This window comes from Oryzias latipes, chromosome 16 (assembly GCF_053564925.1).
Source record: "Oryzias latipes strain Hd-rR chromosome 16, Olatipes_Hd-rR_3.1".
NCBI classification, from domain to species: Eukaryota; Metazoa; Chordata; class Actinopteri; order Beloniformes; family Adrianichthyidae; genus Oryzias; species Oryzias latipes.
Window position 1 is genome coordinate 22,306,370 of NC_136252.1, and position 27,946 is coordinate 22,334,315.

The window sequence follows — 27,946 nt, forward strand, 5'->3', positions numbered from 1 at the left end:
ACGACTGGTTGGCTAGCGGGATTCTTGCCCGCTCCAGGGCGGACAGCTCTGCTCGTATTCATGAGGCGTGTCTGCGGCTGGACTTGAGTGCTTGATTGGAGTAATTTCTTCGCGAGGCTTGGCTAGAATCCGTCTGGGCTTCCACGGTTGGCCTTCGAACAGGAAGCTGGTTCTTCGTGGTTGACGCCGTCTCCGTCTCCTGCCCCCAGGCCAGTGCGCTCCACTTTATTCTCAGCGAGAAGTGTGTGCGGCTTCTCTGAGGCAGAGCTATGCGATGGTAAAAGCCGCATATGCGGCATGCTACACACCTAACAGGAGGGGCACAAAAAAAAGAAAAAAAATCCAACACATCCCGGTTGTCCTCACTCACAGCAGCCTTATCCAGAGCGGAGCCTAAAGGTGAGACATTTAATTGTCTTTGCACTAATCCAACTCGTAAATAGCCATCTTTTAACGTCTCATATTTCAGTGGAGCAGGCTAACCACACGGAGTTAGTCTAAATGCGGTGGCATTAATGAGGGCTCTGCAGACAGCCGTGTTATCATAGGTGTTCAAATTCAACCCCACAGTATTTTAAATCAACACAATTATTTTTATGCTCTAAAAATAGCCATCCTTTGGATCATATCAGGTCCAGGTGTGGTTGCCTTCCCCATTTTTTTTTAATTTATTTTTAACGTTATTTTATTTATTTGTGGGCCGCTCCTCTTCTGTCATGGTGGCTTCATAATAATAATAATAATGTCACCTTTCCTCCTCGCCATCCTGATGCCCCCCCCCCGGGTGCATGCCGCTTCGCATCAAAGCTGATGGAAAAAGGCGTATCACCCCCCAAACAGCCCCCCACCCCACCCGTCAATGCACACATTAATTACACAGACGGAGGGAGCGCTGGATCCCCCGCAGTGAATGACATCGGTTTAAAGCCCGAGCGTGTTGTCTGCGGGTCTCTACTGTTGGGGTGTTGCTATGGTAGAAGTCAGATCCCCCCCCTTTCTTTTCTTTTATTTTTTTTATTTTTTGCAAGTCCAGTTGCTGCATAAGGATTTTCCCGGTTTGTCCACGCCGTACTGCGACAGCCCGGTGGCTCTGTATGGCAAGCGAAAGATATCATAACTAATCTTTGTTACCTTTCGCTTGTCATAATGTATGAGCTGTGCACGTGAAGGAATCGAAGCAGCATTACAGCTGCAGCTACTGAGCAGACAATGCAACAAAAAAAGCCTCATCTGAGATTGCAGTTGAGTTGTATGGTAGATTATTCCATTAATACCACTAAATTATTCATTCGAATCATGATTTACAATCCAATTTGATTTAAAGCTCTATAAATTTAGACTAAATATTGTTTTTCTTTTTAAATTTGCACTCTAAACCCATTTTGTTTGGTCATAAGCAAAGTTTATAGTGGTTTAAAAATAAACTGAGGTCCACCAAGAATATGTCTATCTTTTTGTGTATATATATATATATATATATATATATATATATATATATATATATATATATATATGTATATGTGTGTGTGTGTGTATATGTATGTATAAGTATGAATGTATATATACCGGTAAATATACTTATATATATATATATATATATATATATATATATATATATACACACACACACACACACACACAGACTTTGAACAACACACGCACATACCATTTAACACCAGCTTTGAGACTGCATAGTTTCCACTCTGACTGGACGGGTGGCGGCAGCTCTTGAGTCAACACGACCACGCCACGCCCTGTGACGGAGTCTCAGGTGTGGTGAGGGCAAGGTTGTGAACAGACGGAGCAGAGAGGGCTGAGGCTGAGCTGCATAGCTGAAATCAGGCCCGATGACATAACTGGAGCACCATTGAGATCCCTTATTGTTGTACAAGGCGTTACAATAGGCCCTCTGTGGGATCAAAGTTGAATTTTATGTGGCCCCCCGTGCTCACTCATGAAGCTGTTTTGTTTAGCTCATTTTTCTATTAAAATAAATATATTGATATATAATGTTTCACTTATCCATTAGCATCAAACGACTTCATTCCTTAGATCCAGACAGACTTACATCTAGCTGGCTGTTCAGCATGATTGGTGGTTGGTTCCGGGGGATTTTTATCAAGTCTAGGTCATCTAGCTGCTTAAAGACCCACTCCAATAAAATTCATGTTTTTGTCAGGATTTGGGGCATTTTTTTTCAATGATAGAGAACAAATATAAGGAACATTAAGATTAAAATTGCACTTCTGAGGATTTAAAATCATTGTGAATCAGGAGCAGACAAAAAATGCAGCTGGAAAAAGCTTGTAACAGTGACAGAAGCTACAGACAAATAGATCTATTTGCAGATGACTAGATCTATGTACGTCTTCGTTTTCCTCGTCTGAGATGGCATCTGGTTTTAAACTGAACGGCTGGATAGCTCCAATATTCCTCGCCATTTTTGTTGCACTGGTAATGGTAGGTTGGGGGATGTGAGGGGCTGTGAGATAGTGGGAGAGAGTGTAAGCAAAGGGATGATGGAAAATGAGGGCAGACTTACTCAAAACCAACAGTCCCCGGGTACAACTTAGAGCTGAATTTCTGATGAACTACAGCCGCTCTGCAGAAACGATGTCCTAGAAAAGGAGTCATTTTTAAATTTTGGCTAAAAACGCCATAATCCTAATTAAAAGAGCACTGGGAACACGCTTACAATAGATCAAAAGATGATTGGAGTGGATCTTTAAAGACGAATCAGCATTTTGCTTGCTCTTTGCTCAGTTGTTCTCCATGAATCAGTGGTCTGTGGTGGAAGGGTCCCTCGTTTTCTTTCAGTTAACTGTGGACCCAGTGCCTTTTGAACCTCAAGTCATTACTATTCTTTGCCTCTCACCATCCCTCCCCCCTCACTGTCATGTCAGTTTGCTCAGACGATTGATGCCTCGCTATTCTCCCATGCCTCCTCTCCACTACCCAGAAATCTCGGCCCGTCTCCGCATCCCGCCTTGATTTGTTGCAACTAGGCCATCCTCATCCCGGTGTTGGCGGGAGTTGGTCTACATGTTACTTGCGTGCTACTACACCTCTTTTAGGGGGAGTGCATACAGCATGTGTGATGTCTTGATGTGTCAGAATCTGTCGGTCCTTTAAAAGAAAGCGTTCACCCTGTTATCCCACCGTCTCATCTCGTTTCAGTGCCAGCAGTACCATGTCCCGGCCAACAGGGGGCAGTGTCAATGACGTCACCCGCTTCCTGTCGTCAGGCGGGGGGCCGGGGTCCCCTACCTCCGGCTCGTCGATGTTCTCCGGTGCCAGCCAGGCCGACTGGGCTGCCAAGAGGCTGGTGTGGGTGCCCTCGGAGAAACATGGCTTTGAGGTGGAGTGTCCGGACAGATTTCTCCATTTGCTGCGACCTTTCAGCTCAACGGGTCCTTACACCGTTTCATTGTGCAGTACCAGGGATCAATGGGGCGAAACTCAGGGTGTTTGGCTTTATCCTCAGCGACTCTTAATCATCCAGTAAATTGTTCACCCCAGGTGTGTTAAACTCACCTGAGGGTGTGTCAGACGGCTGACGTTGACGCCACAGCAGGGTGTGTCATTTGAGTTTTGTTTTATGATGTTTTTGTACCTTTTTCCTTATTACTCAAAGGCTTCCTACATCATCTGCGCCTCTCACAACCTCGTTTGCATAATTCCAGCCTCTTCAATCCTTCTGATGATCATTTCTGAAGTGTTTTGGGACGCAAACTGTGATTTCCGTGGACCTTCTCAGTGCCCCCCTTTCCTGGGCCTGTTTTTATGAGGAGCTCCTAGAATAGAACAATAGCCTCCTTCACCGTCCTGACGCTGAGGAGGCCAGCGTAGAAATACTGACTTCATTTTTCAATCATCTTCTGATGAGAATGGCTCTGTTTCAGCAGAAATGCAGAGCAGTAATGGCCATTCATCTGCAGCTAATATACTTCCTCACATCCAGAACAGACACACATATTTTGTGTGGTATGCATATCAATTCTCAAACCAGATAATGCATATTGAAGCTGGGTCATGTGACACGGTCACAGTTTGAGAAGCGCCAGAGTAAAATTAGGTCCAGTCTGCTCTTCTCTGTTGCTGTTTATTCTGGTCTTCTGTCAGAGGTCCTTTCAAACTGCGTACAAGCAATCTTTCTTTTTTATTTGTATCCTGGTTGATGTTCTCCCATCTAACAGTTTTACATCAGAAATGCACTCAAAAGAGATGTTTGGAGGTTATATAATTGCATAAGCTACATTTAGTGTCTCTGAAGTGCATTTCAAATATTGTGAGGGTTTATATTTTCGCTTTAAATTTCAGTCGGCCAGCATTCGGGAAGAACGCGGCGATGAGGTGGAGGTGGAGCTCACCGACAGCCAGCGCAAGCTGACCCTTTCCCGGGAGGAGGTGCAGCGGATGAACCCGCCACGCTTCAGCAAAGTGGAGGACATGGCCGACCTCACCTGCCTCAACGAGGCCTCGGTGCTGCACAACCTTAGGGAGAGATACTACTCCGGCCTCATCTACGTGAGTGCATGAGACAGCATGGCTAAATTTAACTCGCTGCCTTAAAACTGGAGACCGCGCCACGTGTGCAATGAAGCGGCATCTTCTTTTGTAAACTCATACGCGATGGGAGGAGATGGCAGGCATCAGTTTACAGAGTTGTGAACCCGCATGTGGTGACAGTGGGGTGATCTCTAGTTTCTGTTGCGGAAAAACGGGGACCACTAAGGTGTGAGGAACATTAATGATGGAGCAACAGTAATCAGACAGATGTGAAATTCAGCTGACGAGCAATTTAAAGTCCCACTCCAATCTTTTGATCTATTGAAAAAGCGTTCCCAGTGGGCTTTTCAATTATAATGATGCCGTTTTTTGGCCAAAATCAAAAAACGTGTGTCGCTTCTTTTTTTTAGCACATAGTCTCTGCAGAGCAGCAGGAGTTCATTAGAAATTCACCTCTGAGTAGTGGGTGGGACCATTGGCGTGGCGCAACAACGCCCCCTTCCCGTCACCCATAACTGAGCTATCTGTTTACACTTTCTCCCTCTAGCTTACAGCCCCTCTTATCTGAAAGCTCATTCATATTAGTTACCGGTAAGTCATATCTAATAAGACTGCCAACAAGATGCTCTCATGTTCCTCTTTGTGTTAACATCCTGTACATAGAAACGTACAGAGAAAGAGGGTCATCCCACTTTGACTCTTTTAGCCTTTTCTTCCCTAAATCTTTTCATACATGTCTCTTCCAGACATATTCCGGACTCTTCTGTGTGGTGGTGAACCCTTACAAGAACTTGACGATCTACACGGAGTCCATCGTGGAGATGTACCGTGGCAAGAAACGCCACGAAATGCCGCCGCACATTTACGCCATATCAGAGGCGGCCTATCGGAGTATGCTGCAAGGTAACGAGCACTATCTGACCGACTCTGACCCCATAGAAGATCCTTCAGTGATCTTTGAGCTCCAAGCCGCTAAATGAGAATTGTTGTTTTTTTTGAAGGTGTGTTACTTTTGTAGCTTTGATCAAAAACTTTAAAAGGGAGAATAATTCACAGAAGTGTGTTTTTTAGCACAATGCCCCACAGACATAATCTCAGATCTACTTATTTAATTGTTTGTGTTGTTGTGGTTCCACATGCTTGTAGCAAAGCTTGACAGGCATTGTTTGAATGCTCAATGTTACATTAAACTAAGACGTGAGGAATTTCAAACAGTTTAAGAGGCAGTTACAAGGTGGTTGCGCAACATCTGTGTCTCTGGGTGAATAATTGGAGCAGACAGATGAGGCTTGTTGGTTGGTTGCAGGTGTGTTAGTATGATGATTAAACCTGTAGAACCAGTAAAAAAAAATGTTTGTCTAGTTCAAACAGGTGGGAATCTGAAAAAGCAAATACCAGCAGGACCTTAAACAGTCAACCCATAGACTCCCAGGGTTGTAGGATTTGGCAGCCCGGGGAGACCAGTTCAGCTGGTGTGTTGGTTTCTGTCCTATAATTGCTTTTAGGAGGGAAAAAGAGTTTGTGCAAAGTGGCTTTAAATTCAGGTGCAGCTCATTTGCTAATGTAGTTACTTATACTTATGGGATCCCTGGAAGCTTTTACCCAAGAGTAGCCAAATAGACAAAAAGGGTTTAAATTGTTTTGGCTTATTTAAAAAAAAGAAAGAAAAAAAAGTAGCAAAGTCTTTTGGAAAAGTACCTTAAAGTTCTTTACTCAAATAGCCCCACATTCAGTAAATGGGAATGAGATCTCAAAGAGCAGAAAATCAACAGAAAAAAAACAGATTTATAGCAGAAAATAACAGTCGTGTCTCATATTCAAGCTGATATTAAATTCTCTGAATCATGTGCATAAATGACTGCAAAACTCACTGACCTGAGGCTAAGTCGTCGAGAGGAGGAAGCTGAAATTCTAGTATGAAGTTCAACAGACTTGTGTTTTCATAAGAAGGTTTATTCAGCTTCAGGTTGTTCTACAAGCTCTAACCTTGTTGTTATTTGTGGCATTGCATTCATTTAGTTGTAACCTTTTGATGTTTTTCTTTTTACTTTGGACAGACAGAGAAGATCAGTCCATCCTCTGCACGTGAGTACACCGCGGCTGGAGCCCAGTCGGTCTGCTTTATCATTTTCCTCCTGCAGCATCTCTGCAAGATCTCGTTATGTCAGAGGTCAACATTTAGGCTAAAAATGAACGCACCCCCCCCCTCCCTGTCTGCTCCCACGCTGGCCTGCAGGTCTTCCTGTCATTGTGGAGGTCACTGCTTCAGAGAGGCATCAGTCTGGAGTTAAAATAAGAAATCTCTCACTGTTAGATCTGTTTTTTGCAGCTGCTATTCTTCTCCGTCTTCCTTCATTTCTGCCCAAAAGCAACAATAGAACTACAGGCTGTATCCTCTACAACTGTATTCTGTTTGGATCTGTGTCTTTGCATCTACCACACAAGATCTAGATTTAATATTACCCTGACTGAGCATTGAAAGATTTTGGCTATAGAGTGTTTTTTCTTTTACAATGATTGCAGCATTTGTAATTCTAGCCAGGAAGTGTCAGAATAACCAATAAGATCAGTAATGGTGCTTGTGTCTTTTTACACAGCATTGTGTTTGTTTGTGTGTGTGTGTTTCAGGGGCGAGTCAGGAGCTGGGAAAACAGAAAACACCAAGAAAGTCATCCAGTATTTGGCTCACGTCGCCTCCTCCCATAAAAGTGGCTCTTTGGGTCGAAATAAGGAAGCTGTGCAGGTATGTTTACTCAGACAAAAATAACCAAATAAAAGGGATTTGGGCAAATGGAAAGATTGTATGGAAGGTAGTAGAAAGAAAGATGTAAATTAATAAGTCAAATGCTAACATCTGCGTTTTACATAGTGCTTAAAGTTACATTTTTACCTCTTATCTTGCACTTTTCCTTTTTTGTTTTTTGTTAGTAGTTTTTTGCTGCTTTTTTGGCAAATAAACACTTTTTTGGAGGTGAAAACTACGGTAGCCCTGAAGTGCAAATCACATCAACAAATCACACGATGCAAAAACATTTTAAAGACCGCGACAGAAAAAAAAGCAAAAAAAATTTCAAAAAGCAGCATTACATTTTAGAAAACAAACCAAAATTCCAGAAACTGAAACATAAATTACAAAAACTAAAGAATTCTGGAAAAGAAAAGTAAATTCCAGAAAATAAAATGAAACACAACAATCCAATTGCTGATTAGAGGAGGAGATCCAGCATCGCTTCATGCCAGATACCTTTCACTTTAAATGATGGACAAACCTCATCACTTTCAAATGTTGTTTTTTTTTGTGATTTGCCCTTCAGGGCCACCGTAGAAAACTTATAAGTGGTGTTTCTGTGAAGGATTACTACACTTCTCTAAATCTGTTCTTTCCTGTTTAACTGAACTAAGCGACACTGAAACTCCGTGAAATCTTGGCCTCCCTGCAGATAAACCTCAGAAGAGAGTTTCCTTTTCACTTGTCCTCCTTCCTTCCTGCTCTTGTTTCTCCCGATTCTCCTCTTTCTGCACCGCTCTCCTCTGTTGTCTGCATGCTTAGATGGATGGCTGTAGGTCCTTAACAAGGGGCGGCACTTTAGTGAAGAGGGTGAGTTAACTTTGCCTCACTGCCCTGTTTTTCTTTTCTTGGCCTTAATATTTCCAACTCAGTAGAATATATATAAAAAAAAAAACATCAACTGCATTCATGTTATTTGTCAAGTCTTGTGCTGTCTTGGATTTGATCTGTTTGCATTTTTCTGTTTTAATTGTTGCTCTTTTTGATTTTTTTCCCCCCCGTTTGGTTTGATTTTGTCATCCATGTCCACCCTCCCAACAAATCTCCCCCCCATAATGTTTTTCCACAATTCAGCTGAGCTTCCAATATGTGAGTATAAAAGAATAAAAGCAACCTAGGGGTTTGCTTGGTGGTGTTAGGTAGTATTTAGTATAACGGATGTGATTCGCTTAAAGTTAAGAGAATCATATATTAATTTTGTTTTGTGGGTTAAAATAGTTTTTTACGATGCTTTTTCTTATGGCTCTATGGGTTTTTGGGTTGTTTTTCTGATCTGCTGTGGCTTTTATGAGCTGCAGCAGGTACATGTTCAGTGCAGGTAATGTAGGTTTGGGTGTGTGCGGTGAGAGCTGAGTGAACGGGCGCCATATACTCTTTGCTCGGGGTTTGATGCCTGAAACAAGTTGGCCCTCTCTGTCTGTGATTGTGCCTGCTGTCAGTGCACATCTTTATGATTTAAAAACAGAGCGACTTTTTGCTGCAGTCTTTTTTAATGCTCATTGTGGCGCAGGCGGCTTGCAGCACTTGCAATGCAACGACTGCAGCTTGCAGGGAAGGGTTCCCAGCTTAGGCAGCTGAGAAAATAACAGTGCTTCTCAACCATTTGTTGATCAAGTTTAGGGAAATGTAATAAAATAAAAATCAAACATTCATGTCTTATTGAGACAAATATATAAAAAGAATCTTAAAAAAGTAAAAATGATAAAAAAAATCTCTGCTATGCTTTTTATTCTTATCACTGTAAGTTGAGAATCACCTGTTATTTAAGGCTGAAGCAGTGCTGTGGGTGCTGTTTGGTCCTCATTTGCCTCAATTTGTGTCATTGGTTTGGGTGATGACTAATTATTTGTGCGAGTGTGTGTTGTTTTTTTAATGCAACAGCTCTGCAGTCGGAGCATATCATTTCTGGATGGATTAAGTGGTGCTGCATCACAGGCTGGGCTAAAGCTGAGCTGGTGTTTGCTCTGTCTCTCAGGGCGAGCTGGAGAGACAGCTGCTGCAGGCAAACCCCATCTTGGAGGCCTTTGGAAACGCAAAGACTGTAAAAAATGACAACTCCTCTAGATTTGTAAGAGCTGGACAGATATATTTGAGCAAACTGTCAATTTCTACAACCAAGCAAGACCTGAGTAGCATCAAATTACTGTATTTTACCTTTTTTTCTGTCTCTATTTCTTTAGGGTAAATTTATTCGCATCAATTTTGATGTGGCGGGATACATCGTCGGTGCCAACATTGAGACCTGTATCCTTATTAATGTTTATCAGAATGTAATTCGGCTTAGGCTGTTTTAATTTGGTCCAAAATGTTCAAACTGGATTTTAATGAGTCTAAATGTTTGGTGTTTTAAAATCATAATCTCCCATTAAGAAACTGTGTGTGTTACAGTTTCACAATTTTTAATGCAAAGTAGAATTTCTTTTATTTTTGCCATTGTTCATCCATGACCATGAAATCCAGACCTCCTTGAAAAGTCCCGGGCCATCCGTCAGGCCAAGGACGAGAGAACGTTTCACATTTTTTATCAGATGTTATGTGGAGCTACAGAAGAAACAAGAGGTGAGCAGATGGCAAATTCCAGATGATTCACCCTTTTGTTTTCTGAGTTATAGTCAGCTGATTGTTAATGGAATCTGTTTTATCTTCTTTAGCGGAATTGCTTCTCGGAAACGCTGATGAATACCGTTTCCTCACTGGAGGCTCCATCCCTGTTCCGGGTCAAAGCGATTCAGAGAATTTCACGCAGACCATGGACTCCATGGCTATCATGGGCTTCACCGCAGAAGAGTCGATCTGTAAATGATTCCTTCTTTTATTGTCTGAAGAAAGTTTGCTTGTTTGTGTCTGCTTTGGCTTTGCTCAAATGTTCCTCCTTCTCCTCAGCCATGCTGAAGGTGATCTCCGCCGTGCTCCAATTTGGAAACATATCCTTCAATAAGGAGAAGAACCACGACCAGGCGTCCATGCCCGATAACACAGCTGCTCAGAAACTGTGCCACCTGCTGGGCATCAACGTGCTGGAGTTCACCCGTGCCATTCTAACACCCAGGATCAAAGTGGGCCGAGAGTATGTGCAGAAGGCCCAGACCAAAGAACAAGTAGGATTTTGACACGTGAAGCTGTAAAGATGAAGGTGTGCGTTTGTGAAAACTGCATCTCCCCTCGCAGGCGGACTTTGCCATTGAGGCCTTGGCAAAGGCGACGTATGAGCGTCTCTTCAGGTGGCTGGTTCACAGGATCAACAGAGCCCTGGACCGCAGACAGAGACAGGGAGCCTCCTTCATCGGCATCCTTGATATTGCTGGATTTGAGATCTTCCAGGTAAGCTTATGGAGCTTTTACAGCCACTGTCCTGCCTCTTTTCCAAACTCCACTCTTCTTGATCTATCCGGCAATTGATCCAGGCTTTAGATAGAGCAAGGAAATCTGGAAAGCAAGCAGAACCAGGGGCCCTCAATACCTTGAGCTTTTCTCCTCAGTTCCATCATTTCTGGGATGAAATAACCAATAAGATCATCATCCCATTGTGACACTTTTTTGGCAAAGCGTTAAATGTGTGTGGGAGTCTGAAAGTGTTGTTTTAAAGCTCACAGGTCAATGATTCAATCTTCCTTTGCTTTCTCTCCAGCTAAACTCCTTTGAGCAGCTATGCATCAACTACACCAACGAGAAGCTGCAGCAGCTCTTCAACCACACCATGTTCATTCTGGAGCAGGAGGAGTATCAGAGGGAAGGCATTGACTGGAACTTCATTGACTTCGGCCTGGACCTTCAGCCCTGCATCGACCTCATCGAGAGACCCGTACATACTACCCATCATACCTGACGAGCGATGAGCGTAACGTCGCTTTTGCTCTCATAAAAGCCTCATCTTCCTCTATTTTCTGTGTCAGACTCACCCTCCTGGTGTTCTGGCCCTTCTGGATGAAGAGTGCTGGTTCCCTCGGGCCACAGACCGCACATTTGTGGAGAAGCTGAGTGCGGAGCAAGGCAGCCATCCCAAGTTCTTCAGATCAAAGCAGCCACGTGGAGAAGCAGATTTCTCCATTATTCACTATGCTGGAAAGGTGCTTCTTTAAGCTGCGCTTTCAACGGTATCATTTACGAAATGCAGTCAGTCGGCTCACTTTTGTCTCCGCTTCCTGCTTGCCTCGCCCTCAGGTGGACTATAAGGCAGTTGATTGGCTGGTAAAGAACATGGATCCCCTGAACGACAATGTGGCGTCTCTTCTTCACCAGTCATCAGATCATTTTGTGTCAGAGCTGTGGAAGGAGGGTAAGCCGAAATCATTTCATTTAAGCTTTTGAGTTTTCAACTTGAATGCTACTTCCACACTGGGCATGTAATATCCATTCAATAATACACATCCTTGAATGCATGTTTAGCCCATGGTGTCGTACTATGTTGGAAGAGGCTAAGTGCAAAATGTCGAAGCGGTGCAAAACTTGCAAATCTTGCTCCAGGCTTCTTCTTTTACAGCTCTATTCTGATGTATCAAAGACTTGGTGTCATAGAGTTGTGCCCGAGCACAAACTGGAATTATTAAATTCTCCTTCATGATACATTTTCTAATGGTTGTTACTTCCGTTAAAATTTTTTTTAAAAAAGGACACCATCCATACGTCACTGCCAAATCTGAGTCCCTGGTTGGTCAAAGTTCAACAGACTTAACTTTCAATGAGCATTCAAGGGCGTTTCAAACTTACATGTGAACATGTTAGTTTTAAACGCGACATCCCGACACGGATATTCACACGTTTACTTAAACATTTCAGTGAAAGTGGCTGCTTGAACATTGCCGAGGGCGGTGTGAATGTTGTTTAAAAAAAGAAAAAGATTTTCATTTATCACTTTTCAATTGTTGGCTATTGTGGTTTTTCCAGTAAAAACTGAAATAACGCTCTCTTTCTTCCCTTCTTTATCTCTCTACTCTCTGTTGCTCTTCTCTGTTCTTCCATTTCGTCTTCTCCTCTTTTCCAACTCCGATCTGATGCTGTCCTCCTCCTCGTTCCCCGCTTCCTGCATCAGATATTCAGACTCTCCCTCGTGTGTACTTCTTTGACTCGTATGCTTCACTGCAGACTAATGGCTCAGACAGTAGGTGTTTCACCTCCTCACTTTGGGTTTTTACCTCCATCTGAGTTTATTATTTGGGTTTTTTCTGTTTGTTGGTTGTGGTGTTTTTGTGTTAGTTCTGTCTTATCTTGAGTTTATGTTGCGATGCCCCCTAGTTTTTTTGTTTTTTTTGTCTCTGTTGCTCTCTCAACATGGCCTGTCTTTAGGTTGCTGCTGTGTGCTTAGACTTTCTCTATCATAGTTGTCTAGAAGTAGAATAGTGTTATGGCAGCAGCTTACAGTCAAAAAATCCCAAAAGCTTCCTTCAGGATCACACAAGAGTTGGACAGTGCAGGGCGACAAAGCCCGAGCTTAATAAAATCAAATTTAACAAGTCATCATCTGATTTTGGATGACATTTCACCTTCTAGTAAAGAATAAACAAACCAACTGGTTCCTGCAAATGTGATCCCGAAAAAGCTTGAGGCAGTTTCTCTCTAAAATTCCCCTGTCTTTAATCATAGCACCCATGTTTTTGTATAATTATGGGAAATTAAAGAAAACAATTAAGCATGCCAGGCAGTATAAACCGTTTTCTCTTTTTATTTTTTCAATGGTGCACTGCAGCTGCTGAGGCATCCCTCTAGATTCAGAATATTTAGGGGTTTTTGTGTCTTTGGTTCTAATAGTTTGTAAAAGAAAATGGTCAACATTTTCTGAGTTGATCAAAAAAATCTTTTGGCTTGTTTGAGTGCAGTCAGGTTACCAACATTAAAAGTCATTAGGGCTTTTCAGTTGAAGTGCTGTCGTGTCTGAACAGGTTTGGAGCTAACCAGGGAAAATCCTGAGAGGATTTGACGACAAGACGTGTGCTTATTTTGGCCGCACAAATATACGCCATCAGCCATTTCATATCCTAATCCACCTCAAAAAAACATTTTGCTTAAAGCTTTGATGGCACATATTTCAGCCGTCGTGAATCAGAATCAGAATTACTTTATTGATCCCACATGTGGGAAATTTGTTTGTCAACATAGCAACTGACAGCAGAGGGAAAAAAAGACTAAGAATAATATAAAAAAACAAGAACAAAGAAAATGTAGCATAAATGCAAACCACAAGGTGGTATGTCTGGTGGAATGTCTTATGGTATGGCCCCGTCTGACAGAGGATGACCCAACTCATTGTAAAGTAAAACCTGCCATTCTGCCCCCTGCCAGTGGACAGGATTGTGGGTTTGGACCAGGTGTCGTCAGGGGAAAGCAGTGGGCCAGTCACTTTTGGAGCTGCCGGGTTGAAGACAAAGAAGGGAATGTTTCGAACTGTCGGTCAACTCTACAAAGAGTCCCTCACCAAGCTGATGGCCACGCTCAGAAACACCAACCCCAACTTTCTGCGCTGCATTATTCCCAACCATGAGAAGAGGGTGAGGCAAGGTCTTCTGATGGACAGAAGAAGAAATGAGAGCTGACATTGTGCCTGACAGCTTTTGTTTCTCCTCTGCTGCTGTTGCTTGTCTACTTTTCTTCAGGCTGGTAAACTGGCACCGCATCTGGTTTTGGACCAGCTGAGGTGCAACGGCGTTTTGGAGGGGATTCGAATTTGCAGACAAGGTTTCCCCAATCGCATCCCTTTCCAGGAGTTCAGACAAAGGTGTTTGCAACTTTTCTTTTTCTCTTTTCTAAATGCACCACACTCAGCCATGGTTTTATGTCCACACTGTGCTTTGTAAAATGGAGCATCATGGAAAGACATAACTTCTCTTTCCAGAGCTTGATTTGTTAGAAAATTGAGGGGAAAAAGGGAATGTCCTGTCAGTTCTTGATCAGTCATGTCTAAACAATTTATTTATAGCCAAGAAGATATCGGTCTACTGATTCTGTGATCCTAGTCTGCAGTTACTGTAGTCAGACACTCTAACACCCCGCTTTATGTTGCCAAAAAAAGAACAAACACATTTTAATGGGCTTGCAATTAAAAAAAAAAAAATTAATTTGCTGTGAAACATCAACTAACCTTTTCACAAACGTTCAGGTATGAGATCCTGACTCCCAACGCAATTCCTCGCACTTTTATGGACGGGAAACAGGCATCAGAGCTCATGGTCGGTGACTTTCTGGGAAACCTGTTCCAAACCTTTTAGCTGAGCGAATGGCTTATGGATTTTTTTTTTGAACTGTCAACATCCAGATCAGTGCTTTGGAGCTGGATCACAATCTGTTCCGGGTGGGTCAGAGTAAAGTCTTCTTCAGAGCCGGAGTATTGGGTCACCTGGAAGAGGAGAGAGACCTGAAGATCACAGACACCATCATCCGCTTTCAGAGCGCTGCCAGAGGCTTCCTCGCACGCAAGTAAGATTAAGCTAAAGCTAGACTTTTGCAAAAAATGATCAAATCAGTGGTGATAAACGAATAAATAATGTTCTAGCCCAGGGGTGGGCTAACCTTTTGACTGGTGGGCAACAGAGGGTTCTAAAATTTGACAAAAGAGTCGGACCAGGAGCAGATGTTTTAGTGTTTTGGTAACCCACCTCATAGGAGAAAGAAATAACATGGAACCTGGACAAAAACATGCTTTAAATTGCATTGAAAATTGTTATATATGTTTTCAAATGGAACATTTTGGTGTTCTTATATCTAAACTTTGACTTTTGTTCTCATTTTCATGCACTTGCTCAAATGAGTTGATGTCCCTAAGGGGAAAAACATAAACTTGGAGAAATGCTGCATTCATGCGGAGTTTAAATGATCAGAAAATTGACTTTCTGACTTGGAAGACACACATGAGAAAAACTACAAATCTTCCAGCACCACATATCAACAAGAACACCTAAACAAATGTCAATGTTTTAATATTGCGCCATCTATGGATAGACACCAGCATTACAGGGATAATAAAATCTCCAGTATACTTTATTCCAGTTTGGCGGGCCAAGAAAAAAATGGTTTTAGGGGCTGCATAAGGCCCCTGGGCTTTAGTTTGCTCACCCCTCTTCTAGCCTGATGCATTCCGCATGAATGATGAATATTTAATTAGAAATGTAGCAAAATCATCTTGTAACACCTGGTTTGAAGTAAAAGTGCAGGGGAGGTGTTTGGAAGCTGATTTAATCCTCTGTCTTAGTCCTGATATCACTTTTGCTGCATTGACTTTCATTCTAATTCTTTTACCTAGAGGTGAAATTATTCAAAGCTGCTTCATTACAAATGGTTATTTAAATGTGTTTGTGTCTTTTATTTTCTCTTAGGGCTTTTTTTAAGAAGCAGCAGCAGCTGAGCGCACTGAGAGTGATGCAGAGGAACTGTCATGCTTACCTCAAGCTCAGAAACTGGCAGTGGTGGCGACTATTTACTAAGGTGAACACAGCCACACGGATATGACATCCAGATATCAACAAGTCTTCCAGCTGAGAGCTGACTTTTAAGCAGTTGTGTGTTAATAGATCTCATTTGAAACAAACACAATAATCCAAAGTGGGCTGAAATCTGACACGTTGGAGTGTTTAACTGTGGTTCTTGTAAAATGTCTGATCTATGACTGAGGGTCTGGCCTTCCTTTTTCTGTGTCCAGGTGAAGCCCTTACTGCAGGTGACAAGGCAGGATGAGGAGATCCAAGTCAGAGAAGCCGAGCTCCAGAAGGCCAAAGACAAACTCACCAGAGCGGAACAGGACTACAGTGAACTGGACAAGAAGCATGCTCAGGTAAATCAACCTGCTTGTTTTTACTGCTCTTTCGTTATGCACTTTTCCTCACCTCTCCTTTCTTTCTGTCTCTGCGTTCCAGCTGTTGGAGGAAAAGGCAGTCCTGGCAGACCAGCTGCAGGCAGAGGCAGAGCTGTTTGCAGAGGCAGAGGAGTTGAGGGCCAGGCTGGCCAGTCGTAAGCAGGAGCTGGAGGAGGTTCTGAGCGAGCTGGAGAGTCGTCTGGAGGAGGAGGAGGAGCGGGGGGTTCAGCTGGCCAATGAGAAGAAAAGGATGCAGCAAAATATACAGGTCATCAGGAGAACAGAGCACTTTAACAATTTAGGATCTTCCAGGAAATGTGCTTAAATATTTATTGGAAACTTTTTTGTGTGTTTTTTTTCTTTTAACAGGACCTGGAAGAGCAACTTGAAGAGGAGGAAACTGCGAGACAGCGTCTTTTGCTGGAAAAAGTTACCTTGGAGACCAAAGTTAAGAGTCTGGATACAGACCTACTCACTGCTGTAGAGCAGAGAGACCGACTCAGCAAGGTGGGCCTCTCATTAAACCTTCCACAAGCACTGTATGGTCATCAGTTTGTGGGTATTTGTGTATTTTATTTTCACCCCCCCCCCCCCCCCCCAAAAGCCTTTTTTTCTTTTCCTCTGACTTTTTCTAGTTTGGAAATGCCACATTTACACTTTTGTGTATTATTATTTTGGGAATTTTACGACTTTATCTAAACAGGAAAAGAAAATGCTTGAGGAGCATCTGAGTGAAGTGAGCGACCAACTGACAGAGGAAGAAGAAAAGACAAAAAGTTTGACCAAACTTAAGAACAAGCAGGAGGCGGTGATTGCAGACCTCGAAGGTGAACTGGTATTTTTTCTTCACATAAACATGTCTTGCTCTAAATGAGTAAACGTTGTCCTATTTACAGACAGTAACTGACGTCTTATCACTTGACTCCACTGGCATTTTGCAGAGCGTCTGAAGCGTGAGGAGCAGGGGAGGTTAGAACAGGAGAAGTGGAAGAGGCGGATGGAGAGCGAGTCTCTGGAAGCTCAGGAGCAGTTGTCAGAGCTGGGCATGCTGTCTGCTGAGCTGAGGGGGACTCTGGCTCAAAAGGAGAAGGAGATCACCACCCTCCAGGGCAGGTGAGACTCCGTTAAAAACCTGACATTGATAGGACTATTTGGCCTTTGACAAATCATATTCCTATCCATTTCTAATTGTTCTTACTATCCTGTCAGGTTGGAGGAAGAAGGCGCACGGCGTGCTGAAGCTCAGAGAGCTCTAAGGGAGGCGTTGTCCCAAGTGTCTGAGTTAAAGGAAGAAGTGGAAAACGAGCGAGGGATGAGGGAAAGGGCAGAGAAGCAAAAGCGAGACCTTGGGGAGGAGTTGGAAGCTCTAAGAACTGAGTTGGAGGACACTCTAGACACCACAGCTGCGCAGCAGGAGCTGAGGTAAATATGATATATAAAAATACAGATATTTACTGTTGTTGATGTCAAATCAGTACTGGATTGTTAAAGAAAAGGACTGCACATTGGCATAGTGGTTAGCAGTCTCGGCTCGCCATGGTTTAAATCCCAGCTGGGTCCTTTCTGTGTGAAGAATGGATGTGTGGGTTTCCTGCGGGTGCTTGCTCCCACAGTTCAAAAACATGCTTCATAGGTTAATTGATGATTCTAAATCATCCCTTAGGTATGAGTGTGTGTCCCTGCTGAGATAGGCTCCAGCAGCCCCATGACCCCAAATCTATCCACCAGTGGAGGATGGATAATTGAGTTAATCTTCTTTCATTTGCACAGGTCACGTCGAGAGGCAGAGTTAGGTGAGCTGCAGAGATGTGTTGAAGAGGAGACTCGACGGCACGAAGTCCAGGTTTCAGAACTCAAAGTCAAACACAGCACTGCCTTAGACAACCTGCAGGAGCAGCTGGACAACAGCAAGAGAGTACGAGATCACACACACTTTCACATCAACCATCTCTGGGTTTTCAACAGACACTGCAGGTCACTTGTTTCGTTGTGTGTCAACTTTAGGCACGCCAGTCGCTTGAAAAGGCCAAAGCCATGCTGGAGGAGGAGCGAAATAATTTGACCTCAGAGATTAAGAGTCTCCAAGCAGGCCGCACAGAGAGTGAGAGAGCCCGCAAGAGAGCTGAGAGTCAGGTGCAGGAGCTCAGCGCCCGCCTGGCCCAGGCCGACAGGGACCGGGAGGACAGAGAGGAGAGGATACACAAGCTGCAGGTCAACACAAGATCAAAGCATACATTTATAAAAGTCCAAAATGATTGATTTTAAGACAAAGTACTTCTCCTTTTTTTGTTTTAGATCAAATATTCTTGTTTATGCATTAATCTGGTTTCCAATTGTTTCTTTCAGACTGAAATAGAATCTCTTTCTGGCAATTTGAGCTCCTCTGACAGCAAGTCGCTTCGGCTTGCCAAAGAAGTCAGCAACCTTGAGAGTCAGCTGCATGATGCAAAGGTAATTAATACCCTTAGAAACTAGTAATGAAGCAGAGAGAATATTTGTCTTTAAAGTTCTGATGTTGTGACGAAAGCCAATTTTGAAACTTTTTGTCTTGATTCAAAAAGCAGAAGCACATTAACACTCAGCCCCTCGTCTGTCCCTCCTTTCCTTTTTAGGAGCTCCTGCAAGATGAAACTCGTCAGAAGATGGCGCTGGCCTCTAGAGCAAGGGCTCTGGAAGACGAGAAGAATGGATTGATGGAAAAACTGGAGGAGGATGAGGAGCGAGCCAAAGAGATGACCCGACAGATTCAGACTCTCAGTCAGCAGGTAAAGCAGGACTTGAGTCAGGATTAGTTTTGCTCTTGGTGTTCTTTTGTTTTTCATTATTTTAGTTTTTCTTAATGGCTGCAATTCTGTAATCCGTGAGTTTAAGTTGATGAGCAATTTCTAATACATCTGAAGACATGATTCATCATCTTGCTTTGGTTTGACTTTGTAAGCTGGCTGAGCTCCGTAAGCAGTCGGAGGAGGTGAACACAGCGGTGGAGGCTGGTGAGGAGACGCGCAGGAAACTCCAGAGAGAGTTAGACAGTGCCATTCAGAAGGAGCGACAGAGGGAGGAGGAGAAGGAAAGAGTGGAAAGACAGCGGGAGCGGTTGAGGGAGGAAATAGAAGACATGACGATCGCTCTGCAGAGGGAACGACAGAACTGCATTGCTCTTGAAAAAAGGCAAAAGAAATTTGACCAGGTGAGAGCCATAGTGCTTTTGACACAGCCAGTTCCAGAAAAATGTGGATTGAAGTTATATTCTTGAAAGATTTTACTGTGGTTTTGATTTTTTTCTCTGCCATCCCATCAGTGTCTGTCAGAAGAGAAGGCTGTGAGCGCCCGTCTTGCAGAGGAGAGGGACAAAGCAGAAGCTGACAGCAGAGAGAAAGAAACAAGATGTTTGGCCCTATCTCGATCCCTGCAGGTAAATGCTTTAAAGACCCACTCCAATGAAAATGTTTTTTTAATATGTTCTTGTAGTATTATTATAGTATTTTTGTCTTAATGGAGGACATGTATGTATGTATAAAGAAAATTCATATTAAAGAGTATTTAGTGGTGAATTAGGACCAGACGAAAAATGCAGTTTGAAATAGCTTGTAGTTGCTACGTGCAAACTACATTTGGCAGACCAAAAGCTCTCTGCTCCACTCCATTCTGATGCATCCACTTGCAGATCAATGGATCCATGTGCGTCTTAGTTTTCCTCGTCTGAGCTGCTGTGGAGTTATGATGGGCTGTTAGAAAGCAGGAGAGTGTAAACAAAGGGATGATGGGAAATGAGGGCGGGCTTACTCTGCCTTAACATTCCTGCCCACTACTCAGAAGAGAATTTCTAATTAACTCCTGTTTTTCCGCAGAAACTATGTCCTAGAAAATGACACAGATTTTTTTTTTTGGGCTAAAAATGGCATGATCATGATTAAAAGACCACTGGTAACGCGTTTTAACAATAGATCAAAAGATGATCAGAGTGGGACTTTAAGATGATGCCCATATGTTGTAAAGATAGGATATATTTGTGATTAGATTTTTTTAATTTTTTTTATTTGTGAAAATCCACCATTTCTCATGCAGGAAGTCCAGGACCAGAGAGATGACTTGGAAAGGGTCAACAAGCAGCTCCGTCTGGAAATGGAACAACTTGTCAACCAGCAGGACGACGTGGGCAAAAATGTAGGACTCTTTTGGTTTTTTTGTTTTGGTTTTTGGGGGGGGGTAGTTTTAGGTACATTTTTAATCACCCTTTTTTTTTTTTTTAGGTCCATGAGCTCGAGCGGACCAGGAGGGCGTTAGAAGCAGAAGCTCAGAACCTACGAGTTCAGACGCAGGAGCTGGAGGAGGAGCTAGCAGAGGCAGAGAATTCCAGACTGAGGCTGGAGGTCACCCTGCAGGCCCTCAAGGCTCAATTTGAAAGAGAAATTAGCACCAGTGAGGAGAAAGGCGAGGAGAAGAGGAGGGCCCTCAGCAAACAGGTGGGTTGGGGTGGAGATGGGAGGAAGCAGTCACTTGATGCATTCTTTTTGCTTTAAACTCTTCCATTTTATTGTCTGTCAAAGGTTAAAGAGCTGGAGATCCAGTTGGAGGAGGAGAGGACTCAAAGGTCTCAGGCGGTGTTGTCCAAAAAGCAGCTGGAGGCCGAGCTGCAGGAAGCTGAGGCCCACGTTGAGGCTTCCAGCCGCAGCAAAGACGAAGCTATGAAGCAACTACGCAGACTGCAGGTGAGACAAAAATCCACCCCTTCCCACCAAGGTTTCACATTTGGATCAGTACTTGATCTAAATGCATTTTCATTTTGCACAGGGCCAAATGAAAGAAGTTCTGCGTGAGCTAGATGACAGCAAGTTGGCTCGTGAGGAAGTCGTGGCACAATCGAAAGACAGCGAGAAGAAAATACAAACACTGGAAGCAGACATGTTGCATCTCACGGAGGTATGAGGGTTTGTGTGCACATAAGTCTGTGTAGCGCTCGTCTGTGTTTATTTAACCCTCGTGTCCACGCTTGTTTCTCTGTGCAGGAGCTGTCTGTGTCAGAGAGGCAGAGGAGACAGGCTCAGCAGGAGAGAGATGATTTGGCAGACGAGATGGTCAACAGCAGCTCGGGAAAGTTCGTACTTTATCACAAATGTTCTTCATTTTCTGTTATGTTTTTGGGGGAGTTGCATCTTTTTTTAATTTTATTTTCTTCACAGGAATGCTTTGTTTGAAGAGAAGCGGAGGCTGGAGGCTCGCGTCAGTCAGCTGGAGGAGGAGCTGGAGGAGGAGCAGAGTAATTACGAGCTGTTGTCGGAGAGACAAAGGAAGACTGCTCTGCAGGTTTTGTAGCATCACACACGCACGCTGTCTCGCCACCTGAACTGTAACGGCTAACCGATCGGTCCCATCATGCGCGAAAACATGCATTTATTTTATTGTTGACAAAAAAGTACGAAAAAAGAAAAGTTAAGGATCCGGTCTACCCATTCTGTCCCCAGTTAACACAGCTCAGGGCCATCTCCTTAGAGTAAATGCACTCTTTTCCCATTGCCAACATATGAAAAATAAAAACTTAAATAAAGCCGTGTTGGATTTAGTTGACTGTCTTTGTTTTTGCAGAGCTGTAATTAGGTCAGTGGAAGCTCTCCGTTGTTGAGGAAAACAATAAATTTATTTGATCACGGAGTAATCCGGTGTTTAAACGGCTCGAACAATCGTACTGGAAGCAAAACTGTTGGCAACTGTGACCAGGAACAACAAAAGTACTAAAAAATGTATGACTTGCAGGAGCAATTTTATATTAATTTCCTTTAATGTCGCAGTTTTTTGCCGCAAAGAGGAAGTGACGTAATATTCACGCATGCCGGGACTGATCGGGTAACCCCTACAGATTTGGGCAGCTACACGCCGGTGCATTCCCTTATTTATTTATTTTATTGTTGCACACATTTATGTGAGAATGTCCTCCAAACAGGTGGAGACTCTGACTGTGCAGCTGCAAGGCGAGAGGACTCTGACCCAGAAGGCGGAGTCGGCCCGGGAGCTGCTGGAGAGGCAGAACAAGGAGCTGAAGACCCGACTGGGCGAGCTTGAAGGAGCAGTGAGAGGCAAACACAAGCTCAGTGTCGCCGCCCTGGAGGCTAAGATTGAATCAATGGAGGAGCAGCTGGAACAGGAGAGACAGTGAGGAAAACACAAACACGCCCCTTTTCTATACCTTCTTTATGCCTTTTTTTTAGAAATACTAGATATAAACTGAAGTCATTCTAATGTTTCTAATTTTAATAATTAAGAAGCATCTCACTTTAATCTGCTTAAGAAAAGTTTTATGAAATTCAGTTAAATTTGATCCAATTCCAATTTTCTAGTTAGAGAAATGGTGTTCTATCTTCAGTTGAAGTAAAGAAAAGCATTTCCATGAGGCAACTCTCACTTCATTAAAGCCAAAACAGATTTATTTAAAAAATAAATAAATCAATAAAAATAACAAAGAACTTTTAATTGTATGTTGTGCATCTTTGATTTTGACTTGCTGTCAAAAATGTAATAAAAAATTTAAAATATAATTTAAGAATTCTTCTAGTCTGGCCAAATGTTCCAAGAGTCAAACCTTAGATAAATGTGTTTCATAATCTTTGTTTGATGACTGCATCAACTGACCAAAATTATGTTTTAACCAACAGAGAACGAGCTATCGCCACCAAAATCGTGAGGAAGACTGAGAAAAAACTGAAAGAAGTGATGATGCAGGCTGAAGATGAGAGGAGACATGCAGACCAATACAGAGAGCAGGTAAAGAAAAATTTATGTTCAGCCATATGGTAACTCTGGGAAATTAAAGAAAAGTGAAGAATTAAATCATTATTATGTGAACCGGGGTACAAAGCTGGTGTTAAAGACCGATCCTAAACGGAATCATCTATCTTAATTAAAACTAATCCTAATCCTGTCCTGGCATCTGCGGTTTCATCCCTAACCAAAATATAAATCCCTCATTCACAGCAAAGACGCAGACTTTCCTTACAAAATATCAACTGCAATAATCTGTCAGATTGACTCCTAATAATCATAACTCCTCATTTCAGTTCTCCTTAATTATGTCCTGGCGATGTATGTTTCTTACCCCCCCCCCCCTTTTATTTTCTTTTTTTTCACTGTGTTTGTAGCTGGATAAGTCTATGGTCCGCCTGAAGCAGCTGAAGCGGCAGCTGGAGGAGGTGGAGGAGGAGCACTCCCGCTCTAACGCTCAGAAGAGGAAGCTGCAGCGAGAGCTGGAGGAGCTCACAGACAGCAGCCAGATCATGACGCGGGAGATAACCTCCCTCCGTACCCAGCTCAGGTTAGCAGTTCGGGGGTGGGCGCACCTTTGCATGGATCCTCCATGGCCTGCAAGCTCATCACTTCTCATTGTTCCGCCTGTGTTTTTGCATTTTATTAACTGGATGTGATTTGCTTTGTGTTGCTCTGCTCTTTTGTTGTATGTCCTTGCATCCATCTAACATTGACACATTGTTCATCTGTCTGCGTCACGTCAACCCTCAGCATGCCTGACTGGAGACCGGAGAAGTAGGTTTTTGTGTGTGCTTTGTATTTATTATTTTAATGAGCATTTTAAATAGGAAAAGCTTTAATGCTGCATGTATAGAAACCTGGTGGCTTGAATGTCAAACCTACATTATGACTTCAGAGGTGTTTTCTTATTGCCGCAATGTTTCAGAATAAATATTGATAGGCTTTCCACAGGCGTCAGTTTGCGGTTTAGTCTCTTTATCTTCATAATTTTTTTTTACCCACATTCTGCTTTTTCAACATTTTATATTTGATAGTTTATGGAAAATGTAAATGCTTTTGGCCTTTGCATGTTTGGCTTTTTACACTGACTCGTTTAAATCTTTAGCATGTTTTGCTTTTATTTTATAGATGTTACACACATACAAGCCTGTTTGTGGTGTTTTTCACAGTTTAATGTTTTATTTTTCAAAATAATAAGATAGATCTTTCTTTAAAAAAACAAAAAAAAATCCTTACTCAATTGAACAATTTAAGCCTATTTTTACTATTCTCTAAACAAAAAATTTTTTCATAGTTTGGCAATGGGTGCGACTTATACTCCGCAGCGACTTATATTAGAAATAAATTGAAATAAATACATTGTTAACCCTCCTGTTATGTTCATTTGTGAGGAACAGAGATGATGTTCCTGGGTCAATTTGATGTATGAGGTATGTTAAGTGTTAGGAGTATGTTAAGTGACTCAGAGAATCAGCAAACTTTTTTTTACAGTAAGATCTTGAAGGCTAACAACATAATATTCTATTTTCCAATGATTTCATAGATTCAGAAATGCAATAAAAATGACAACTGTTTCTACAAAAACAGGATGAAAACAGAGTATTAGTTGGCCAATGATGCTTCATGAAAGGAATAAATAAATAAGTTTGAGAAAAAATTACTGTGAAATTATTAGATAAACAGTCTGCTATGATTGTGTCATATAAGGTTGTGAAAGTTAAAATGCGACTTATAGTCCAGTGCGACTTATGTGTTTTTTTCTACTTTATAATGCATTTTTGGGCTGGTGCGACTTATACTCCGGTGCGACTTATAGTCCGGAAAATACGGTACTTTGGAAAATACGGCAAGATATTACCGGCAGTTAAAAATGAATTTCTCAAGAATCTCTGTTCTTCAGTCTTTTTTTCCATTTTGTTGTCTTTGTCCTATTTTCACTTTCTCTCATACTTTGTCCAGGCGTACGCCATTGCCCATTGGGATTCGTGGACGCAGGGCGCTGGTTGATGACCTTTCACTCGAGAACTCTGACTCAGAGGAGCCTCCTGCCTCCCCTACTCCCTCCTCAGGACTTCCACAGACACCAACTCCTTCATCGGAGCAGAGCCTGGAAGCTCTTCCACCCTTCAGCGTCAACAACACAGAGTGATGCATGGAGGGGCTCAGTCACACACAAACCCAGCCTCAAGCACTCAGGGCTGATGGAGGGACGTGCACATAACAATACTAGTTCTAGACATAACAGCAACTATAACATAACTGAAAAACTGCTCTTAAGTTTTATGCCTCAATTTTCTGCAAAGGGACAAAGTACATGAACTTACTGCAACAGGTTGTGAATTGACTCCTGTTTTTAACATGGCAAAAATGGAATTTTTTTAGGAAATGCAAATCTATTACACACTTGTCTTTATCAACAACTCAATGAAACAGAATTAGCTGATTTTGTTGCACTGAAAATCAATAATTATAAGTATTTTCAACCTGAGCCATGAAAACCCCAAACATCAGGGTTGAAAACTCCTATCAGACAAAAGGGCTGCTGAGAGGAAACGGTCCTGCTGGAGGCTTCACGACAATCTAAATAACAGTCCACGAGATGGACAAGAAAGAACTAAAAAGATGCATAAATAACATTTTAATTACACACACATCACAGAAAGGTATGGAAGAGTATGAAGACTGCAATGCAAAGTACACTAGTTACCATTATCATGTTATTGATACGAATGGCTTCAGTGTCGCTACTCAGAATTAGTTACCGTAACAAAGAGCCAACCTGCATTACTAATGCATCTCTTTTTATAACAGCAGGTACCAAGTCTATAACTTAGGTCAACATATTACTTGAGAAATTTGTACACGCTAAGTGAGGTATAAACTTAAGTTATTGGTCACTGCCTGTTTACTTTGTGACCGATTCTCTTTAAAGGAGCATGAGTTTCTGGCTGTGTCGGCACTGATCCTGAACCAGAAGTGATTGTTGAACTTTTTTATTTTATTTTATTTTTTTATTTTTTTGCCAAAGCATCAGTTTTCTAAGGGAGTTTTGCATGGGAGGTTCCTTAGCTTGACTTAGCTTTTCTGAATGAAAAGAAGTACACTATGAATGATGGCTAACACAACTAGGAAAAACAACAAAACAATGGAATAAGTATGTCTTTGATCCTAAGAGGAAGTGAAAGATATGTATTAAACTGATTAACAATTTTTTTTATATCTGGTAAACTTTTTTTGTTTTTACTAAAAACCACGTACAATAACAGATGAAACAAAATGTTTTTGTGTAACCAATGGGAGGCCGCATGGATTATAAAAGGGACTTCAGTTTGTAAAATGGAGAATATTAAGTAGTCGTAGAACAAAGTAGATACATGAAGTACTTGATGCTTGAGGTTTCTTTTTTTATAGTTATCCAGTAAAGATCTGGATAACAATCAGAAAACTGTAGAAAAACCAGACTATGAAATGTCCTATAGTGGTAGACAAAAAAAATGAAAGCTGGTACTGACTAATTCATTTTTTATTAAGCTAATGGCAAATAGAACAAGCAGTTTTTTTCTTTTTAATTTTCGCTATGATCTTAAAATATTGTCTTTGCAGCATCAACAAAAACGGGCACTTTGATGATCCTATTGTGAAACCACGAACAATGTTTTCTTTCTGTCTAATTTTTGTTCAGCACACTTTTCTTTCCTTTTATCCTAAAGATAATCTTTTTGGGCGTCTAAATGGGAGGAAGAGATTTCCAAAACGCTCAAATTGAGTCTTTACAAAGTGGAATATAGCGCTTTATGAATAGTTATGCCTTTTTTGGGGGGTAGGATTACCCAGTAGTAATGCAGGTAGTTATATGTGATGGTAGCAGTTGGTCACTAGAGGCTGTGAATAAAAAGACACAGCCACCTGCGCCAAGGCTAGCAGAGCTTTGAAAATGAGAAACGGCTGCATAGCTTTCATCATTTTTGTAAATTGAACTTTTGTTTTTAGATAAGTTGTCACTCAAAAGCTACTTTTAAATAGTAACGTGTTTCTCTTACTTTTTTTGTTCTTTAATTGATGAAACAAAGAACTTGTTTACCAATAAACTGAGCGTTTTTTGGGGTTTTTTTTCAGGTTGTCATGCTAAAGCTGGAATGCTGCTAGCAGTGGCTAAAAGCATTTCTGAGAGTAGAGCCCATATTCTTATTGAACACTCACTGCAAGTATCTTATTTTTTTCATTTGAAAAGAACATTACGTTAACTTATCATTAGCTCTATTCATAGGAAATGTATTTGAAGTTGTGCTGAAACCTTTTTTTTCTTCATTTTTTTATGTGTACTGCGCTTTATGAACAGGATTCATGTTTACAGTTACCACAGTAGTTTTCGGTGATCAGGGTTACCGCTACTGCTCTTCTTCTGTTCGATGTAAAAAGTGTTATTGCACTGACAAACATTTTGTGTGTATACATTTGCAATGTGGGGTTTGTTAGGATTTGCAACCTGTGGAAATGGAAAATCAAACTATCTAGGTCTGGAAAAGCACTGATGACAGATATTTACCACCCTGAAAAGCTTTCATTTTTTGTGTTTTCTATATGTATTTTCTTTTTTTTTTTTTTTCTTTTTTTTGGAAATGCATAAAGTCGTTTTTTTAAGGATTTTGTGTAAAAGCAGCACTTTACACAACTTGGATGAAAGCAGCCACAACACCTCATCTGGTTTAGCTGGTTTACATTTCTATCACTAGCGGGCAACAAATAAGTTTAAATTTTGTTTTATTATAAAATGACTTAAAAAATCTCATCTCAAATTGTCAAAATCTAAACAGAACAAGTTTAGTTTGAGCAGACCGGAATCCCCAAAATTGAAATGGTGAAGATCAGTCCTGCACAACGAAACAAGGCCGGTGCTTCTCTGAGGTGTTATTTTTCTCTGTATTTGCTTATGGCTACTATGGAAGTTGAAAACTTTTGGACATTTATTTTATTGTTTAGACTTTTTTTAATGATGCTGTGGTTATAAACATCTGCCTGGGGTTAACGTGAATATATGCTATTGGTTTTAATGTCTCTGTGTGTTTTTTTAATCAAGTTTGGCCATTAATACCTTCATTTTGTGTCATACAGAC

General features: G+C 41.8%; 1 protein-coding gene across 8 annotated transcripts; it reads left to right on the forward strand.

Annotated features, from left to right (window-relative positions):
• myh14 (myosin, heavy chain 14, non-muscle) lies at window positions 1-27,883 on the forward strand. 8 transcript variants are annotated; one of them, XM_023963877.2, is made up of 46 exons: window positions 1-399; window positions 3,178-3,358; window positions 4,321-4,527; window positions 5,256-5,412; window positions 6,567-6,594; window positions 7,138-7,252; window positions 8,060-8,107; window positions 8,372-8,386; window positions 9,273-9,365; window positions 9,478-9,541; window positions 9,758-9,856; window positions 9,949-10,092; window positions 10,181-10,395; window positions 10,466-10,618; window positions 10,926-11,099; window positions 11,191-11,364; window positions 11,459-11,573; window positions 12,327-12,395; window positions 13,574-13,779; window positions 13,885-14,006; window positions 14,388-14,457; window positions 14,544-14,704; window positions 15,601-15,709; window positions 15,924-16,055; window positions 16,138-16,344; window positions 16,446-16,583; window positions 16,780-16,903; window positions 17,018-17,189; window positions 17,286-17,498; window positions 17,847-17,991; window positions 18,081-18,287; window positions 18,423-18,527; window positions 18,689-18,841; window positions 19,015-19,263; window positions 19,375-19,488; window positions 20,142-20,240; window positions 20,327-20,539; window positions 20,624-20,785; window positions 20,868-20,996; window positions 21,083-21,171; window positions 21,257-21,380; window positions 22,015-22,223; window positions 22,724-22,832; window positions 23,207-23,379; window positions 23,583-23,606; window positions 24,792-27,883. In XM_023963877.2, the coding sequence occupies exons 2-46, from the start codon at window positions 3,191-3,193 to the stop codon at window positions 24,979-24,981; spliced, it is 6,186 nt and encodes a 2,061-aa protein (XP_023819645.1). In that variant the 5' UTR covers window positions 1-399; window positions 3,178-3,190; the 3' UTR covers window positions 24,982-27,883. The 8 variants fall into 8 exon arrangements, with proteins under 8 accessions (XP_023819645.1, XP_023819647.1, XP_023819650.1 ...); XM_023963879.2 differs by lacking the exon at window positions 23,583-23,606; XM_023963882.2 differs by lacking the exon at window positions 12,327-12,395.
• Window positions 27,884-27,946: the final 63 nt, after the last annotated feature.